Below are 16,883 nucleotides of genomic sequence, written 5' to 3' on the forward strand. Positions count from 1 at the left end.
GCTTTCCCACTCATGGCAGGCTCAATGCGGCTTACATGGGGCAATGGAGGGTTAAGTGACTTGCCCAGAGTCACAAGGAGCTGCCTGTGCCTGAAGTGGGAATCGAACTCAGTTCCCCAGGACCAAAGTCCACCACCCTAACCACTAGGCCACTCCACTAGCAACATTCCATGGAGAAGTCGGCCCTTGCAGATCACCAATGTGGCCGCGCAGGCTTCTGCTTCTGTGAGTCTGACGTCCTGCACGTATGTGCAGGACGTCAGACTCACAGAAACAGAAGCCTGCACAGCCTTCTACATGGAATGTTGCTAGTGGAATAGCAACATTCCATGTAGAATCTCCAACAGTAGCAACATTCCATGTAGAATCTCCAATAGTATCTATTTTATTTTTGTTACATTTGTACCCCGCGCTTTCCCACTCATGGCAGGCTCAATGCGGCTTACATGGGGCAATGGAGGGTTAAGTGACTTGCCCAGAGTCACAAGGAGCTGCCTGTGCCTGAAGTGGGAATCAAACTCAGTTCCCCAGGACCAGAGTCCACCACCCTAACCACTAGGCCACTCCTCCACTTGTTTTAAGGTACTTCTTCTGTGTTTTGACTGCACTGGATGTTACAGGGCTCTGGTTTTCACAGGTGTGTGGATCTTTTTCTTTTTTTTCCTTTGCCTTAAATGAATTAATGTGTGGAGTGATCTGTTGTTTTGTTTTCTGTCATCATGATAGGACTTTGATTCCCAAACTGCCCTTCAGATGAGGTCATAGAAATGAAGCTGCTCCCCCTCTGTCTCTCGATTATGACTTGTGCTCAGTAGTAGCAGTCTAACGAAAACAAAGATAATCCAAAATTTTAAATTTTGGATTATCTTTGCATTTTGTTAGTCATCTTCGCTTTTTTGGTGTTTTTTTGCGAAGACTGGTTTCTTCTGTTTTTTGTACCAGTAGTAGCAGTCAGCATGGGGTCTGATGGTCACTGAACATTCACGTGCCCTCCTTTTTTTTCTCCTGTGTGGACTTCCTGTTAGACTGGGGTCTGTGAGTGCACACAAACTGATAGGGTCCTGTGCTGACTGCTACTACTGTTGAAACCACAACTGTTGCTGTCTTCATGCTTTGGATAAGTTTGAGGAAGAGGATGTGCATAAAAGAGGGGGAGGAGGGGTGTGGAGATCTGCTATTTTGTTTTCATTTTCTGGGGTGAGGGGGATTTTTAAATGTTAAAATGGGCTCACCTTGGATAATAGTTTGGACAGCATTGCGATAGGAACTGTCTGTTTTAACTGGCTCCTGTACACAGCTGAAATTCTGGGATGTTTTCTCACCAACCAGATCAGTGCCTGAAATGGCGGACGCTTCCCTTCCAACTGAGCTCGGTGGAAAAGACTTTCCCAGAAAGATGGGTGTGTTCCATGAACCCAGACCCAGAGCAGGACAGGTGAGAATTGTGTTATATTAGTTGGGGTTGTATCTGATACCCACTGTAAAATGAGATGGAGGCCTAAGTTGTTTATAGCTTCAATTTATGCAATCTGTGTTTTATTTTTTCATAATGTTATGAAATTGTTTTAACTGATCCAAGTTCGAGATACATTTAAACCTCTCTTCTTTTCTCAAAAGGAATTTTCCTATTCCACATAAATGTGGATAGCTGAATAAACATTTATAATAAAAAGGAAGTATTCCTTTGCCATAAGTTACAGGATTAGATTAGATCAGCTAAGTCTGGTAACTTTATTTTTCCCTTCCTAGGGACAAGCAGGATTGTAGCCCTGATGTGGGTGATGTCATCTAACAGAGCCTGGGCCAAAGAAATGTATACACGTGTTTCCTTAGTTCTCATGTTTCTGCCATGGCATGGTTTTTACCATGGGATTGGGGAGTAAAGACGTGCACTATGAAGTATTTTCTTTGCGATGGAATCACCTTGGTTTCATTCTTCTCCCACCTAGAAAAAACACTAGATAGGTTTTTCATATATCTTTACACAGTCTCCTTTATGTTGTGCCTGGCAAAGACAGTGGCAGTCTTGCCAGTCTCTCTAAATTGTGCCTGGGACTCAAACACAACATTCCTAGCTGTGCCGTCTGTAAGAAGATGCCTAGGGGTAGTTTGACTAAGTCTGGCCCAAGTGCATTAGAAACACCCAAGGGACTGGAAGCCACACCAGCTGCTTTCGCAAGGCGCTGAAAACGCATCTACTACTACTACTACTATACTACTATTTAACATTTCTAAAGCGCTACTAGGGTTACGCAGTGCTGTACAATTTAACATAGAAGGACAGTCCCTGCTCAAAGAGCTTACAATCTAATGGACAAACGTACAGTCAGTCAAGTAGGGGCAGTCAAATTGGGGCAGTCTAGATTTCCTGAAAGGTATAAAGGTTAGGTGCTGAAATCAACATTGAAGAGGTGGGCTTTGAGCAAGGATTTGAAGATGGGTAGGGAGGGGGCTTGGCGTAGGGGCTCAGGAAGTTTATTCCAAGCATAGGGTGAGGTGAGGCAGAATGGGCGGAGTCTGGAGTTGGCGGTGGTGGAGAAGAGCATGTTCACCAGGAACAATGTAGGATTCTGGCCTCTGCCAGCTGGCATATGCGGATCCTGTTTAGTCCTATTCTTCTGTACTGTTTTATGTAAAGTATTCTTTCTTTCTTGCCCTTCTACTCTATTATTCTCATTTGTATCTGATATCACCCGGAGATCTCTCTCTCTGGTTTATGTAAGCCACATTGAGCCTGCATGTCTGTGGGGAAAATGGGGTATAAATACATTAATAAATAAATAAGTAGATATTGAGAAGACTATTGCACGTCATCTTTCAAATATCAAATGTTGATAAAAGCCATCAGGACAGACCGCTGTTGAAATGCCACACAATGCCCCAGTAAGGCCTGTTAAGACCAGGTTTTCTCTGTAAAGCTTATGCTATCTGCAGGAAATGGTAGATATCTGAAAGGCAACAACATGGACGTTGGTTCAAACATTCACACCCCATTACTATTTTGGAGAGGAATTCTTAGCATGGCAGTGGGGTTGATAGTTTGTCTTGTGGAATCCCTTAGAATTTGAATCCAACTTCATATTAAGGGCCCATTTTGCCTTGTAACAAATAAAAAAAAAAAATAACAGCGGTGTTGACTTCTGGTTTCTGTGGGTCCCACCCTTAGAGGGGTTACTGCTTTGGTACTTCCCAAGCGTCTTAACCGGTCCGGAGGTTTGCTGAAGAAGGTGAAATTAGGCCTTGCCTCCTCTAGATCCTCCAGACCGGTCAAGATCCCTCTCTGTTTATTGTGTGTTGCTTATGTTTGCTGTGGTTGTTTACTAGTACATATGATTACAAAACCAGTCCAAGAGATACCAGACAAGTTCTGGTGCAGGTCAGTTTGCGGTCTGTCTGTGGAGCACGGTTCTTTTTGTGGGGGGCCATGGTACAGGGTTCTATATGTTTTTTTTTGTTGTTTTTTTGTTTTTTTACTTTTCTTACTACTATTACTACTACTTATCATTTCTATAGTGCTACTAGATGTACTCAGTGCTGTACACTGGACATAGAGACAGTCCCTGCTTGACAGAGCTTTGTTATCGATATACTGACTGGTAGGGTTCTGCACAGGATAGATATACAGTATCCAAAGTCAGGTGTTCTCAGTGTCCCTCTGCTGGTAGGCGTGCATAACCCAAGTGTCTTGACCGGTCTGGAGGATTTAGAGGAAGGAAAATTAGCAGGTAAGGCCTAATCTCACCCTGTTTCTAGGATAAGCAGCATAAAATCTATTTTACTGTTTTGAGATCTTGCCAGGTACTATGGATTGGCCACTGTTGGAAATGGGATACTGGGCTTGGTGGACCTTCGGTCTGACCCAGTAGAGCAACACTTATGTTCTTAGGCTCACCTGTTGATGGTCTGGGTGGAGTCTCATCTGCAACTATTATCAGCTGCTCACATTGCAGGATAGTTGTGTGTTCAGGCAGATTATCTGAGCAGGAACACCCTGGACCCAGGAGAATGAGCATTGTCCCAGGAGGCCTTCCTGTTTGTCACAAGGACGTGGAAATCATTGTCGTTAGATCTGATGGCTTCCCATCACAATGCAAAAGTTCCCAGATTCTTCAGCAGAAGAAAGAAGTGCGATTCAGAGGGGATTAGGTGCTGTTCTGTAGGAATGGCCGGTATCTGATCGTCTCTATATCTTTCCCCCATGGTCAATGATAAGTTGGGTGCTCCACAAAATTCTTCATCATCCCAGCCTTGTCATTCTGATTATACTGGATTGGCCCAGGAGGTCGTGGTATGTGAATCTGGTTTGCCACGTAGTGGACGAACCTCTCCGGCTCCCTCCTCATCAGAGATTGCTGGTTCAAGGGCCCATTCAAATGGAGGAACCATCCCCTTTTTGGTCTTGACGGCCTTTTGAGAGGTCAAAGTTGATAAGGAAAGGCTACTCGGCGGAGGTTATTTCCACCTTGCTTCAGGCCAGGAAGAGATCAACCTGTTCAGTGTTTGCTCAGGTCTGGCGAGTGTTTGAAGCTTGATATTTGGATAGAGTGTTGTCTTCATTTCAGTCTTTCTTGCCTCAGATTTTGGCCTTCTTGCCAGGGAGCCTTACCAAAGGTTTGGCCTTGAAATCCCTGAAGGTACAGGTTGCAGCCTTGGCTTGTTACTGGGGCATATTCAGGATTTGATGGACCTTTGGTCTGTCCCAGTATGGCAACGCTTATATTCATATGTTATGATGTTATGAGCAATGCCATGTGGTTTGGTAATGGCGCCCAGGATGTTTTACAAAATGTTGGTTATGGTGGCAGCTTTTCTCCACTTAGAGGAACTAGGCGTTCAACCCTGTTTGGATGACTGTCTAATTTGAGTTGGTATGCAAAAGGAAAGCAAAGACATGATAGCAGCTACTCCTGCATTCCTTGGCTGGGTAATCAATATTTACAAGAGCAGGCTAGCTAGTTCCCTCACAGGGAGTGAGATTTGACACCAAAGTGGGTACGGTATTTTTTTCTGAAACAGATTATTGAAACTGCAGTCACGCATCAGGTTGCTTGTGGGGCAAAAAGCTCTTCAAGAATGGGATTATATGCATATATGCAAGTTCTAGGGTCAGTGGCTGCAACCGTAGATGTAGGAATTGGTTAATGGACAGAAAACAGAGGGTAGGGCTAAATGGTCATTTCTCTCAATGGAGGAGGGTGAACAGAGGAGTGCAGCAGGGATCTGTACTAGGACCGGTACTATTTAACATACTTATAAATGATACGGAAATTGGAGCGGCGAGTGAGGTGATCAAATTTGCAGATGGTACAAAACTATTAAAGGTTGTTAAAACACATGCAATATTGCAGGAAGACCTTAGGAAATTGGAAGACTGGGCATCCAGGTGGCAAATGAAATTTAATGTGTGGAGTGGAGGAGTGGTTAGAGCACCGGTCTTGCAATCCAGAGGTGGCTGTTTCAAATCCCGCTGCTGCTCCTTGTGATCTTGGGCAACTCACTTAACCCTCCCTTGCCTCAGGTACAAACTTAGTTTGGGAGCCTTCCAAATATTCAGTGTACCTGAATGTAACTCACCTTGAGCTACTACTGAAAAAGGTGTGAGCAAAATCTAAATAAATAATATGGACAAATGCAAGGTGATGTACATTGGAAAGAATAATCTGAATCATAGTTACCTGAGGCTAGGCTCCACCTTTTTGGGTCAGCGCTCAAGAAAAAGGTCTGGGTGTCATAGATAATACGCTGAAATCTGCCTTAGTGTGTGGAGGCAGCGGCCAAAAATGCAAATTGGATACTAGGAATTATTAGAAAAGGGATGGTGAATAAGACCGAAAACAATATAATACCTTTGTATCACTCCATGAGTATTACGTTCAGTTCTGGTTGCTGTATCTCAAAAAAGATATAGCAGAATTAGAAAAGGTTCAAAGAAGAGCGACCAAAATGATAAAGATGATGGAACTCCTGTGTATGAGGAAAGGCTGAAGAGGTTAGGGCTCTTCCACTTGGAAAAGAGACAGATGAGGGGAGATGTGATTGAGGTCTACAAAATCCTGAGTGGTGTAGAATGGGTAAAAGTGAACCGATTTTTTTAAAATTATTTTATTCATTTTATATTACATTTATGTCCAATACATAAATGGGAAAGAAAAGAGAAAATATCAATTAAAACAAACATTAAGGAAAAATATCATCTTTGTTAGTCCACAATTGGGGGATCCAAGATCAGGAAAACAATCTCAAAGAAAATAAGAAAAACATAGAATGGTTAATCTTACAATTCATATTTTCTGAAGGAGGAAGGTTAATCGGTAATTCCAGCCGGTACAGTGGTAACTTAAAGGAAGTTGCTGCAGAGGGTTCTTCATCTGTTCTTTTAACTCCACAAACTCTTATAATTTCCTGGGTTCAACAAATAAGTAATCAGGAAATAAAACACTTACAAGGGAATCGCTCTAGGAAGGTCCCACCTAGGGCAATGATTCTTGGCTTAAAAGCCAAGAGTTCACACCTCCTAGTCTGCGATTCCCTTGATATCTCAGGAAATAGTTTTTTTGGGTTCAAAGATAAATATATCAGCCATATGTCGGAAATACAATTTCAAAACATTGTTCCTATCTAAATCAAAGGCAAAAGTCACTAATAATATAACTCTATATACAGGGTATTTTAGGAAAATGTATCTTTCTCAAGTTTATTTTTCGTTAATTGGTTCTCCAGAAGTTCCAATTTTTTACAAGAAACATAATTGTCCTTCATTACCAGATTAACTGATTTTCGTAGAGAAATCATTTCCGAAATCAAAGTCTTTCTTTTTTTTATCTTGGACTTCCACTTTGTTAGATAAGTATTGATATAATCACATATTTATTCCTAAAAAAATTTTGACATCTGAAGAAGAGAGTTATTCACACTCTGCAGCACTTCCCATAGTGTGTCCATTGTGACGTTGTTTGGCTTCACCAGGTCCAATTTCTCCACAGAAACTGCTCCAGATATCTTCGGGGGGAAGAGCTCACTCTCCAATCCCCCAGTTGGTTTATTATCCGGAGTCAATGCTGCGCCAGGACCTCCTCGGATCACGTGAAAATCCTAACCCACTTCGGGCGTTTCCACTGTCGACCTCCATAGCGAAGCGTCACTGTTTCCGGGTCTTGGAGAGGTCATGCCAACAGGGGGACTCAAAGTCACTCCCTCTCCACTGAGATTCGGCAATAAAACCTTGCTGTTCCCCGAAGCAGGAACCAATATCCCCGATGTTATGACCCCGAATCTCTCCAAAGTAGACTGAGAAGTGGTGGGAACCCCAGCCGTGTTCGAGGAGGACAACACCACGGCTTTGCATTTCTTCTTCCCCATTCTCTGGGGAGCGCGACTACTTCTTCAGGTATTCTGGTGTAAAATGGGAACTCAACTAACGTACATCCTCCCTCGACACCATCTTGGATCCTCCAGTTTGGGACACTCTTTGTCTGGTTTCTCCTCAGAGGCCTGTCTGATATGGGTAACCCTTCAGCATAGCCCTCTGAGTCATTGAAACACGGAAGCCCCTCCACCACTTACAAGGGGGTGTCCCTTCGGAGGGGCGAACCGATTTTTTACTTGTTCCAAAAGTACAAAGACTAGGGGACACTTGAGGAAGTTACATGGAAATACTTTTAAAACAAATAGGAGGAAATATTTTTTCACTCAACAAATAGTTAAGCTCTGGAACTCTTTGTCGGAGGTTAGCGTATCTGGGTTTAAAAAAGGTTTGGACAAATTCCTGGAGGAAAAGGGAAAAGTCCATAGTCTGGGATTTGTACTATGGAGTGTTGCCACAATTTGGGTTTCTGCCAGATACTTGTGACCTGGCTTCGTCGTTGTTTGGTAAACAGGATACTGGGCTAGATGGACCATTGATCTAACCCAGTATGGCTACTCTTATGTTCTTAGTTCTATTTGGCACGCTTACATGAGTCCGTTGCAGAGCTCTCTGCTCAATTGATGGTTGGCAGAATCACAGAGCTATAACTGTTATCTACCTTACTCATCTTAAGCGAGAAGCAGCATGGAGGCTTCAGATACACAATTTATTTCTAGGAGTGAGCCTGCAGAACCCCAGGCTGGTTAGTAATAACAATGGGTGCGAGTCTGTTTAGCTGGGAAGCTCGCTACTACGACTTGGCACATGATCTTCCAAGTCAACCTGGTTCAACCAGAGCAGTTCGACTGGCACACCAGAACCTTTCCCTTTCTGATGCACTAGTCAGTGTGGGTGTTCTCTGACAGGGCAATTGTGGTAGCTTACATTGACAAAGAGGGAGACGTGAGAAGTGTAACAGTGGCCCGGGAAGCAAGTCTGTTATTGGAATGGGCAGAACAGCACTTGTTGACTGTTTTGACGGTGCACATTGCCACAGCATGACTGTTCAGTGGGTACTCTCCTGGATCCAGGAGGGTGAGACCTGTTTATTGTAGCCTTTGCACTCATAAAAACAGGTGGGGGCCGATTGCCCCTGGATCTGATAGCAGCAAAGGCCAATGCCAAGGTTCCACGGTTCTTCATGAAGAGAATACAGATTCATAGGTTTGGATGCATTATTATAGCCTTGGCCACTGGAGAAGCTGCTGTATGTGTCCAGCACTTCAGTGTTGGTCTGAGTGCTTCAAAGGATTTCAATCCATCCCAGTCAAGTAATTTATTTACAGAGACTCGATATACTTCAAAGGGTCAAAATGGCATCTGTGCGATTTACAATAAAAAGGTACAGTCAAGTGATTTACAATAAAAAGGTACAGTCAAGTGATTTACAGTAAAAAGGTACAGTCAAGTAATTCCCTTGCCTGTAATGTCTGTTTTACCCAGTGCTTTTTTTGTGCAGGTACGCAACGGTACGGCGTACCGGCACCTTTTTGTTTTGCTCCCCCCGCCCTGTGACTCCATGTCCCGCATGCAGTGCCAGCCCCCATTTCCGGCCGCTGCTGCTTCTCCTGTTGAGCAGCAGCGGCCGCTACACAAAGAAAAAGATTTAAAAAAAATTGAAAACCTGGCTGAAACGCGGCACCCCGGCACTGTAGACAGCCATTAGGCGAAAACAAAGGAAAGCAGAATCACAGACTGGGACCAATATGGAAAGAAAAACAGTCACCAGACAACAAAGGTAGAAAAAAATCATTTTATTTTCATTTTAGTGTTTGTAATATGTCCAATTTGAGAATTTACATTGGCTGTCTTATTTTGCACTGGGTATACTGGAGCTGTAAGAGCTTACAGAGATTATTTATAATGAAAAAAAAATCACGTTATTTTTTTCTCCTATAGTACTATAATATTTTCAATGATGTCTGTTTATATGCGCCATGGCTGGTATAGGGGGTGTGGTTAATGTGGGTGCGGCTATCACAGGGGTGGAGCCATATGTGGTGACCCCGCCCATAATGAGTACCGGCACCTTTTTTTCTACAAAAAAAAGCACTGGTTTTACCTAGATTGTAAGCTCTTTGAGCAGGGACTGTCTCTCTATGTCAAGTGTTCAGCGCTGCGTGCGTCTGGTAGTGCTATATAAATGCTATTAGTAGTAGTAGATGGGTTTTTAAGGCTTCTTTTTAAAGTTTGCATAAGAGAATTCAGAATGGAGGTGAGCAGGAAGCCTGGGGTCCGGCGTAACTGATAGCTGAAGAGCAAGTGACATCTAGTAGCTCTGGACTGGCCCCAAAGACCTTGGTTTGCATACCTGATTTGTCTCAAGATCTATTGAAGAGCACTTTTCCAAAACTCGGTCAGTCCATTTTTTTGTCAGTTTTGTCTGATAGATAGCAGCTTTTGGACTGAGTGAGTTTTGCATATAGTATTCAACATAGTCATTAAAATACCATGGACTTAGTGAGTTTTGACACAGAAGCTACAGTAAATGAATCTCGCCTTGATAAACAAAATTAATCGCATAGCTCAAAACTGAGAAAAAATGGACTGCGTGAGTTTTAGGAAAGTGCTGTTTAGTAAGCCTTTGTACTTTCCCTGGAAGAGGGCCATCTTCTTCAGGGTCCGTGATCATAGAAAATCCATTTCTCTTTTGTCTTACAGCTTGGCTCTTAAGAGTTAATGTCTAAGACAGAGGATATTTGGAAGAGGTGATTGCCACTGTACTTCAGGCCAGGTAGTGTTCCACCTCCATGGCATATGCAAGAGTCTTGCTGTGCCGGTAGGGCAAATTCTTCCTTTGCTGCAAAGATTATTCACACTAGAGTTTCTTTAGCAGAGACTTCACTGGGAGTTTCTTTATCCCACTTCAGAGGGCATTGGGAAAAATCCTTCATAGTGGCTCATCCTGATATAGTCCATTTCCTCAAGTGTGTCACATATAAGAACACCTGTCTTTGCAGTTCTTGTCCTCAGTGGAGTTTAGTGTTTAAAGTGCTGGGGCTCCTGCCTGTTGAGCCTGTTAGTTCAGAAATGTTGAAAGACCTCACTCTTAACCTTTTTTTATCCTAGCGATCTTGTCAGCTTGGAGAACTTCTCAATTACAAACGTTATCATGCAGGAATCCTTTCCTTCGCTTTATGGAAGCAGGAGTTTTGATCAGGACAGTTCCTTCTACGTTGTGCGTTCCATGTAAATCAAATCTTGTGCTTCCTCCTTTCCACAAATGGGACTATGGGGCAGAGTTTATCGCTTCATCAGCTAGATTTTTGTTGTGCCCTTTTCAAGTATCTTGAAGGAACCAATGAATTTTGGAGATAGATTTTATTCTTTTTGGGCGAAGCAGCTTCTAAGGCTACTATTGCCAGTTGGCTCAAGGAGGTGATTCTTCTGCCTATATCCTGAAGGCGAAGCCCCCCCCCCCCCCCCCCCCCCCCCAAGGTTTGAGAGCATATTCCACCAGAGGGGTGGCACCTCTTGAGCAGAGATATGTGCAGTGGCACTGGTGGACATTTATAGAGCAACAATGTGATCATCCCTTCATACTTTGCTAGGCATTATAGGCTCATAATGATGCATAAGTGGAGGCTGCGATTGGAGCTGAAGTTATTTGGGCAGGGATTTCGGAATCCCATCTTTCCTAAGGAATTTTTTTTTTTTTTTTTTTGCTACTTCAGTTCATTATTGCTTCTACTGCTTGTATGTTTAAAGGTTTCTTCTCATGTTTTCAAAGTTGTGTTTTAAACATCCATGTTTTTCTGACAAGACACATTGCAACTCAAAGTAGAATTGGAAAAGGTGCAGCGAAGGGCAACTAAAATGATAGCGGGGATGGGACGACTTCCCTATGAAGAAAGACTAAGGAGGCTAGGGCTATACAGCTTGGAGAAGAGACGGCTGAGGGGAGAAATGATAGAGGTATATAAAATAATGAGTGGAGTGGAACAGGTGGATGTGAAGCGTCTGTTCACACTTTCCAAAAATACTAGGACTAGGGGGCATGCGATGAAACTACAGTGTAGTAAATTTAAAACAAATCGGAGAAAATGTTTCTTCACCCAACGTGTAATTAAACTCTGGAATTCGTTGCCGGAGAAAGTGGTGAAGGCGATTAGCTTAGCAGAGTTTAAAAAGGGGTTGGACGGTTTCCTAAAGGACAAGTCCATAAACCGCTACTAAACGGACTTGGAAAACTCCAAAATTCCAGGAATAACATGTATAGAATGTTTGTACGTTTGGGAAGCTTGCCAGGTGCCCTTGGCCTGGATTGGCCGCTGTCGTGGACAGGATGCTGGGCTCGATGGACCCTTGGTCTTTTCCCAGTGTGGCATTACTTATGTACTTATGTCCTCTACTTGGCTCACTTTTATTACATAGAGCAGTGATTTAACCTATTGTGATGTCATAGTGGCTCATTCCACCAATAAGAGCCAACCTCATTAGTGATGTCACAATGGCTTGATTGTATAGAATGTTTGTACGTTTGGGAAGCTTGCCAGGTGCCCTTGGCCTGGATTGGCCGCTGTCGTGGACAGGATGCTGGGCTCGATGGACCCTTGGTCTTTTCCCAATATGGCATTACTTATGTTCTTATGTAAGATCAGGTGTTTCTCTTTGTTATTCGAAGTCACTTAACCCTCCATTGCCCCATGTAAGCTGCATTGAGCCTGCCATGAGTGGGAAAGCGCGGGGTACAAATGTAACAAAATTAAATGTTCCCATTACCTGAGGAGTTTTCTCTCCAATTTCTGTTTTTTTTTTTTTTTTGGTGCAGGTGTGAGACTATTGAGCAGAAACAGAAATTACCTGTTGGCATCTTGAAAAAGGACACTGTATCCCATGAGGAGAAGAAGAAACAGTTGAGTGAAAAGATCCGACAGCAGCAAGAGAAACTAGAGGCTCTGCAGGTTGGTTTGTTGTAGGGGGAAACTGTAGCTTTGTGAGTGGATCTGGGTTTTACCAGCTGTATAGAAAAGTAGGAATAACACAATCTGCCTACATAAAACTAATTTCTGCTCTTTCCCAATGCAGAAAACTAGCTCAGTCTGTTCGCAAGCAGACCTGAAGAAGCTTCCACTCGATGTGAGCGCTCGACCATCATCAGAGGTCAGTTCCATGAGTTCACTTGGGGAACTTTTCTGGGACAGATTTCTAGGGCCTTTAACCTGACCTCTTAATATTTCTCCTCCGTATGTGCAGAGTTCTCCCTCCGTGAGTAGACCCCTACGACCACGATCGCCACCTCTGCCTGCTGTCCTGAAGAATTTTCCTATCAGGACACCCCCTCCAAAAATGAACAGTGAACTGAGAAAACCAGTGTCTGTCAGCTCTGCGGTCAGCTCTCCGAAGGTGTCCAGCATGTCTTTAAAGGGGGAAGCCAGCACTTCGAGAGCCCAGTCTCACGTCGTATCCATTGTGAAGCCAAACACTGCTGCTAGACCACCTTCCAGAACTCTTCTGCCACCAAAACTTGCACCATCATTCGTGCCTCAGAACTCCAGGAGCCAGCATGAAATACTGCCCCCAAGATGTTCAAAGACATCAGTGCCAAAAAGGCTAATGCAAGTCAAGATGCCCCTGGTGAGATTTCTTAAGTGGTATCAGACAGGGTCTCAGAACAGAGGGGAACAGAATCTTAGTGTTAACCAAGGGACCGTCCTTCTTTGTTTAATTTGTACAGCGCTGCGTAACCCTAGTAGCGCTCTAGAAAAGTTAAGTAGTAGTAACTCGAAGGCTTGTTCAGAGAATGCTAGAGCTGAAAGCCTAGGCTGGAGAACTTTGTAGCTGCAAACAACTTTGAAATTAGGATAAAGAACTCTGTATGAACATACAGAATTTAAAGTCTAGGAGAGGAAATACTGTGTTAGACCAGGATACATAGAGCTTGTATGACTACATTTACAAATCCTACAGCCATTGCTAAAATTCACATCTGATTTGTTCAAGTCGGATTGTAAACGCATTGCCTTAGGCAAAAGAAATTGAACCTTACTGATGTGTTCCACTGTATAGATTGTAGCATTTTGAAGGGTTTTTTTTTTTTTTGTAAGTTACCATTTGCTCAGGGACTGGTTCTGGTTAGAATGCATTCCGTGTTGTCTTCCTGTTAAACGTCCAGCACTGTACTCTTTGGGGGTAATTTTTATAAAAGGGTGCTTATGGCAAAATTCCAGAATGGGGGTGTCTGTTTTGTAAAGGAACCAAAAATGGCATGTCCCCACAGGAATGACTCTCAGTACTTATCTTCAAAAGAACATGCCACTGTATTTCAGGCTCTCAAATATATTTAACAGAGAGGTTTTTTGGGGGTTTTTTTTTTTAGGACCGTCATATAAAGGTCATTAAGAGATTTTGTTCATTTAGTGGTTTAAATGATCAATGGAGGAGTGGCCTAGTGGTTAGGGTGGTGGACTTTGGTCCTGGGGAACTGAGGAACTGAGTTCAATTCCCAGCACAGGCAGCTCCTTGTGACTCTGGGCAAGTCACTTAACCCTCCATTGCCCCACGTAAACCGCATTGAGCCTGCCATGAGTGGGAAAGCACAGGGTACAAATGTAACAAAAATAAAATAGATACTATTGGAGATTCTACGTGGAATGTTGCTACGATTGGAGATTCTACATGGAATGTTGCTACTATTGGAGATTCTACATGGAATGTTGCTATTCCACTAGCAACATTCCATGTAGAAGGCTGCGCAGGCTTCTGTTTCTGTGAGTCTGACGTCAGACTCACAGAAGCAGAAGCCTGCGCGGCCACATTGGTGATCTGCAAGGGCCGACCTCTACATGGAAGAATAGCAACATTCCATGTAGAATCTCAAATAGTAGCAACAGTGGAGGAGTGGCCTAGTGGTTAGGGTGGTGGACTTTGGTCCTGAGGAACTGAGTTCGATTCCCACTTCAGGCACAGGCAGCTCCTTGTGACTCTGGGCAAGTCACTTAACCCTCCATTGCCCACCGCATTGAGCCTGCCATGAGTGGGAAAGTGCGGGGTACAAATGTAACAAAACAAACAAAAAAAATTTATCCATTAAAGTGGCCTGGCTTAAAAATAAATCCACATATGCAGTCAGTACTACCACTTCCAGCAGCATCAGTATTTTTGAATTATTTATTATTATTATTTATTTCCACTTGATATACTGCCATCGGCTTGTACTAGGCTTGAAGGTGGTTTACAATGCAGTAAAAGAAAAGGGGAGAAATGGAGAAGAGAGAGAATATCAAACAGCTGCTGATTAGCATTCAGTTTATTAGAGTTAATTTGCGTGCGTATGCTTACATTTTCAAAATTACACATGTAACTTCAAATCCTACCGGGAAGAAATCCGCCAGCGGGCGGAGAACTCTAGACGCCCCACGGACAACAACAAGAAATGAAAAAAGTGGGAGGATGAACAAGGATTTCAAAGACTGAAAAGATTTATAATAATAAAGATGTTTATTGAGGTATAAAGACTCGACACAACGTTGTGTTTCGGCCATTAGGCCTGCATCAGGAGTCTTAATGCCGAATGCCTTTGAGAACTATTTGACGAAGGCAAATCCTCAGCAAAAAGGAGGTCTTTAGAAAGACCGTTGTGAAGGTGAGCGTGCTTCGTTGTCTCCTCGGACACAGCGCTTCAAATCCTACCCCCAGGAAAGCCTTGGATTTGATCCAAGTAAATTTGCGCACTTACAGATCATACATTCTGTCTTTTTAAATTGCCATTTATTCTGTGCTTTGCCCTGAAAAGAGCTCAAGTCAGATTACCTGTATTGGAGTGGAGGAGTGGCCTAGTGGTTAGGGTGGTGGACTTTGGTCCTGGGGAACTGGGTTCGATTCCCACTGCAGGCACAGGCAGCTCCTTGTGACTCTGGGCAAGTCACTTAACCCTCCATTGCCCCATGTAAGCCGCATTGAGCCTGCCATGAGTGGGAAAGCGCAGGATACAAATGTAACAAAAATAAAATAGATACTATTGGAGATTCTACATGGAATGTTGCTACTATTGGAGATTCTACATGGAATGTTGCTATTCCACTAGCAACATTCCATGTAGAAGGCTGCGCAGACTTCTGTTTCTGTGAGTCTGACGTCTTGCACGTACGTGCAGGACGTCAGACTCACAGAAGCAGAAGCCTGCGCGGCCACATTGGTGATCTGCAAGGGCCGACTTCTACATGGAATGTTGCTGGTGGAATAGCAAACATTCCATGTAGAATCTCAAATAGTAGCAACAGTGGAGGAGTGGCCTAGTGGTTAGGGTGGTGGACTTTGGTCCTGGGGAACTGAGTTCGATTCCCACTTCAGGCACAGGCAGCTCCTTGTGACTCTGGGCAAGTCACTTAACCCTCCATTGCCCCAGGTACAAATAACTACCTAAGCCGCATTGAGCCTGCCATGAGTGGGAAAGCGCGGGGTACAAATAAAAAATAAAATAGGCGGTTGAGTAATTTTAATAAATGCCTGTTTCTGTAGGTAAAGCACCATTTTATTTGTGGAAATACTTTTGCTGTTAATTTTTTTTTTCCCAGGTTGCTCTCTTTAAAGGAAATTTGTTTTCCCTTTCAGATATCTAGTATCAGGAAGAGAAATTCCAATCTGATCAGCAGGAACGAAGAAGTTGATGATCAAGCATTAATACAAAGACAGGAGAAAGCTAAACGGCCCAAAATAGTGGAAATTAAACAAGAGAAAAAGGACACTAATGAGGTTGTGGTAGAGGTGAGATTTATAGCGCAGATTGGGGGTGGAAAAATGCCACTCTGCCCTGAGGAGGTCAGTGCTTAAGGTGCAAAGTTGGACACAAGAGTAGGGTGTCTGATGAGACATCGAATCCAATAGATAAAGTTTATTGGGCTGGATAAATTCTTTCTCTGTTGGATTTGACGTCTCTCTTCTGTGGTTGGTTGGCAGACACCCTACTCTTGTGTTCTCCTTTGTAAGGTTTTGAAGTGGTGGTCTTGTTCCTCCACCTTTTGATGGTGGTTTCCTGGCAGAGTTAGACAAGACATTCATATAACTAAATGGTCCTGATGTGTGTGTGAGACTAACATTGACTGCACTAACTGCAGTAGGATTGCTTATGACACACCCACTTTTTGTGACGCCATGTGCAATTTTCTATAAGTCATGCTTATCAAACTCTCTTAATCGCTTTAATGTTCCACCTCTGCTTACTCTCTGTGCTGTCCATTAAGAAATTTTAAAGTGTCATGTTGACATTCAAAGTAGCAAACTGCGTTGTGTTATTTGTTGTTTTACCTGTTGTAATTGCATATTGGCTAAGTCCAGGTTACTGTTGCTCTACACCACTTGGATGAATTTCTGCAAAAAGGTTGTCAATAAATCCAAATACAATTTTTTTTTAAAATTTGGACTTATTAACCGCATTTTTGAGAGATTCACTCAAAGCGGTGTACAGTTTTACATCAAACTTAGTTTTGTTAACAGCATAACAATAGTAAAATGTGTAAGTATGTAGGATTACCATGAA

General features: G+C 43.1%; 1 protein-coding gene across 2 annotated transcripts in view; it reads left to right on the forward strand.

Annotated features, from left to right (window-relative positions):
- MORC2 (MORC family CW-type zinc finger 2) overlaps positions 1–16,883 on the forward strand; it is a 155,164-nt gene that overhangs the window by 79,034 nt on the left and 59,247 nt on the right. For both annotated transcript variants that reach the window (XM_030217895.1, XM_030217896.1), the window contains exons 17-21: positions 1,330–1,435; positions 12,177–12,309; positions 12,434–12,508; positions 12,602–12,982; positions 15,959–16,111. In XM_030217895.1, coding sequence (XP_030073755.1) covers positions 1,330–1,435; positions 12,177–12,309; positions 12,434–12,508; positions 12,602–12,982; positions 15,959–16,111 — 848 coding nt within the window. The remainder of the gene's footprint in view (positions 1–1,329; positions 1,436–12,176; positions 12,310–12,433; positions 12,509–12,601; positions 12,983–15,958; positions 16,112–16,883) is intronic.

This window comes from Microcaecilia unicolor, chromosome 11 (genome assembly GCF_901765095.1).
Source record: "Microcaecilia unicolor chromosome 11, aMicUni1.1, whole genome shotgun sequence".
Lineage (NCBI taxonomy): Eukaryota > Metazoa > Chordata > Amphibia > Gymnophiona > Siphonopidae > Microcaecilia > Microcaecilia unicolor.